Genomic DNA, 3,239 nt, shown 5'->3' on the forward strand with positions numbered 1-3,239 from the left:
CCGGGCCCTGCTTATAGGCACATTTAATAGGACTCCCGTGGATGGTTCAAGTGGGTAGGACAGGTCTCTCCCCGAGGCCACCCTGGAGGGGCTCCTGGCTCCAGCCTCTTCCCCACAGCCCTCCCATGAGGTATTATGCTCTCCCCCCTCCCCAACTCGCTGCCTCCCTCTTCTGCCTCCCCCCAGCTCCCCCCCCGCCCCACCCCCGCACATGGGTGGTCAGGGGCACCCATGGGGGGGGTGGAACGGCGCCCTATGTGGGGTCCAGCTCAAAGACACCGTCGCTGGTGGGGGTGGTGAAGAAGGACGGTGGGTCGGAGGCGGCCGACTCCTGCCCCCCGCTGCTGCGTTCACGGGCGCGCCTCTCCTCCAGCCGCAGGCTCCGCTCGAAGTCTAGCAGCTGCCCCATGAAGTTGAAGTTGGGTGAGATGTTAGACTTCTTCCTCTTGACCAGGTCGTAGGCATCGTTGAGTGAGAGGTGGCGCTTCTGCATGAGGTAGGCCACAGTGACGGTGACAGAGCGGCTGACGCCTGCCAGGCAGTGAACGAGCACCCCGCAGTTCTGCGACAAGGCCTCATCTAGATGGGGGCAGAGTGGGGGTCAGTGTGACCTGTGGGCCCCGCTCCGCCGTCTTGGAACCGAATGGCTCTGGCCGGTTTGGCCTGGGAGCCCTGTCCTGCCTGAGGAGTCCAGGGGCTTTCGCTGGTGGCCTCCGGGAGCCGGTGCCGGCACTGTCCGCCCCCAGAAGCGCCGCTCCGGTTTTGGGCTCTGCGGGCGGCAGCCAAGTGCATCATGGGGCCCTCACGGGGGAGTGAGAGAGGCCAGGACCCAGGCCTGGGGGGGCAGGGGGCAGGGGGGCAGAGGGGGGCCGAGCAGACTCACCAATGAACGCGATGGCCTCAGGAAAGAACTGGGACAGGTTCTGGCTCCAGTGGTCGGAGATGGGGATCTGTTTGTAGTGAAACTCGCCGTTCTTCTCGAAGACGTTAGGCAGGTTGGGGGTGACGTTGAGGATGTAGCGGATGCCCAGCTTGGCCAAGCTCTCCACGTTGGCCGAATCCCGGGCACTGCCCAGGTAGAGGTTGGGCAGGATCTGGACAGGGAAGGATGGCAGCAGCCCCCCTGGGGGCGGCGTGGCACCCTCCGAATCCAGGCCACAGCTCATGGAGTCGCGGTCAGGCTCGGATTCCGCATCATAGTCCGAGCCCAGGCACAGGCCGCCCAGCCCCACCACTGGGCTGGGCACTGGGGCTGTGCTTGGGCCACCCCGGCTGCTGAGGCTGGTCTCACACAGGTGGGGGCACTCTGCCTGGAATCTGCTGAAGCCACCTGGGAGGGGAGAGGAGGACCGTCCTGTCGATTCGGCCACCTGGGCAGCCAAGCACCCCTGGCTGGGGATACAACTCCGACACCCGAGGGCGCTTGCAGAGGTCCCCAAAGGGAACTCAACAGTCAGCAACCTGGGGCGCCTGGGTGGCTCGGTCGGTTAAGTGTAGGACTTCGGCTCAGGTCATGATCTCACGGTCCATGAGTTCGAGCCCCGCGTCGGGCTCTGTGCTGACAGCTCGGAGCCTGGAGCCTGCTACGGATTGTGCGTCTCCTATCTCTCTGTCCCTCCACTACTCATGCTCTGCCTCTCTCTCTCTCTCTCTCTCAAAAATAGATAAACATTTTTAAGAATTGTAAAAAGAGGAAAGGTTCAGATGTGAGTTCTGTCCCTGGGTGCTTCCCCATCCAGCTCAAGCAGGAGCACCCCAAGAGGCAGGAGCCTGAGAGCGAGCACATCATTCCACCTGGGTCGATTCAAAGTCCCAAGAAGTGAGCATCTCCTTCGTGTATGGATAACTATTTTCCCGGGCTAGGTGTGGGGCCTGGACATCTGACGCTTTATAGGTTTCTGTGTCCCCGTGCATTCAGAATGGAGCAAGGGACAACAGTCCCTACCCTGGGCCTCTGGGTGTGTGTTTGGCTCGTCAAGGAGCCAACAGGCCTGTATCAGCCTATCCCTTTCCGTCCCCCAGCCCGTGGCTATGATGGGACGGGTCTCTGCCTCCTCCTACCTTCACTGCTTCTCTCTCTCTCTCTCTCTCCCCCCCCCTTCCCCATTCCGGAGCCTTTGCAGAGCGGGGATTTGTCCTCTTGTGCCCCTGCCTCCTTTGCCCACGGCAGAGCAGCTGCGGGGGTGGGGTGGGGGTGGTGACGTCCTCCCGGGAGATTGGGAGTCCGCACTTGGTACTCTATTGTTGAGCGTCCCCTGAGGCAGGGCTGGGCAGGGCAGGGCAGGGCAGCCAGATTCTCCCCATTTTCCAGACTCAGAAACTGGGGCTCTCCAGGGCGAAGGGCTTGCCCCAGGTCTTTCTCAGGGGAGAGGGGATCTCAGCTCCACTTTAGGTAAAACAAGGCTGGGCTTGCCCAGGGACAAATGCATTAGGAATCCCCCCCCCCACGTCCCCCGGGAAGCTGTGGCCCTGCGAGCCCCCGGGGGCCCGGGGCCCTTCCCAGGCCGGTGCCCCGCGCCAGCGCCCGCACGTACCCTGGAGGTAGTATGCCAGGTAGCCTTCCTCGCGCAGCTTCTGCAGCAGGGTGCCGAGCACGGAGTCGGCCTCCCACTCGTCAGCGTCCGCCTCCCCGCGCCGGTGCCGGCCCCCGCCCTGGTCGTACAGGAGCACCGGGGCGGGCGGGGGCGGCTGCAGCGGCGGCCCGGGCAGCAGCGCGCGAACCGACAGGGCCCCCCGCCGCAGGCGGCGCAGCAGCAGCGCGGGCAGGGCCACGCTCAGCGCCCCGCCGATGCGCGCCGACTCGTACAGCTCGCGGCTTCTGCAGTCGAGGAGCAGCAGCCGAGGCCGCGGGGGCGACAGCTCCCGCCGCAGCCACAGGCACGAACGGCCCAGACCCTCCATGGGCTCGCGGCTCCCGGCCCGTCCGCCCGCCGGCGCTGCGGAGAGAGGGGCAGGCGCGCGGCGTGAGCTCGCGTCCCCCGCGCCCGGCCGCCAAGGGGCCGAGACGTGAAGCCCACCCCGCATGCCCAAGGCGGGCGCCGAGAGCCCCGCAGGGACACCCCTGCACCGCCCGCTTCTCTTCTCACGCCCCCTCCCTCGGCGAGGACGCGCGGAAGGGCGCCTCGAGCCCTCGGAGGAGGAAAACGCCCGGCGCGGCGGCCGGCTCCTGGAGGGGAGGAGGGAGAGGTCCTCCAGGAGAGGAAGGCCGGGTGTCTGATGGGCCCTCGGAGCGCCGCGGG

At 66.2% G+C, this 3,239-nt stretch overlaps 1 protein-coding gene across 1 annotated transcript; it reads right to left on the minus strand.

Moving 5' to 3' along the window:
• Positions 1-253: 253 nt before the first annotated feature.
• Positions 254-3,024, minus strand: DUSP9 (dual specificity phosphatase 9). Its single transcript, XM_047098402.1, has 3 exons — positions 2,535-3,024; positions 884-1,330; positions 254-579 (listed from the first exon to the last, which is right to left on the minus strand). The coding sequence occupies exons 1-3, from the start codon at positions 3,022-3,024 to the stop codon at positions 254-256; spliced, it is 1,263 nt and encodes a 420-aa protein (XP_046954358.1).
• Between the last annotated feature and the right edge of the window lie 215 nt (positions 3,025-3,239).

The sequence above is a fragment of the Lynx rufus genome, unplaced genomic scaffold (genome assembly GCF_022079265.1).
Source record: "Lynx rufus isolate CCGP_SWC_20201006 ecotype Redwood Valley unplaced genomic scaffold, mLynRuf1.p SCAF_49, whole genome shotgun sequence".
Classification (NCBI taxonomy): domain Eukaryota; kingdom Metazoa; phylum Chordata; class Mammalia; order Carnivora; family Felidae; genus Lynx; species Lynx rufus.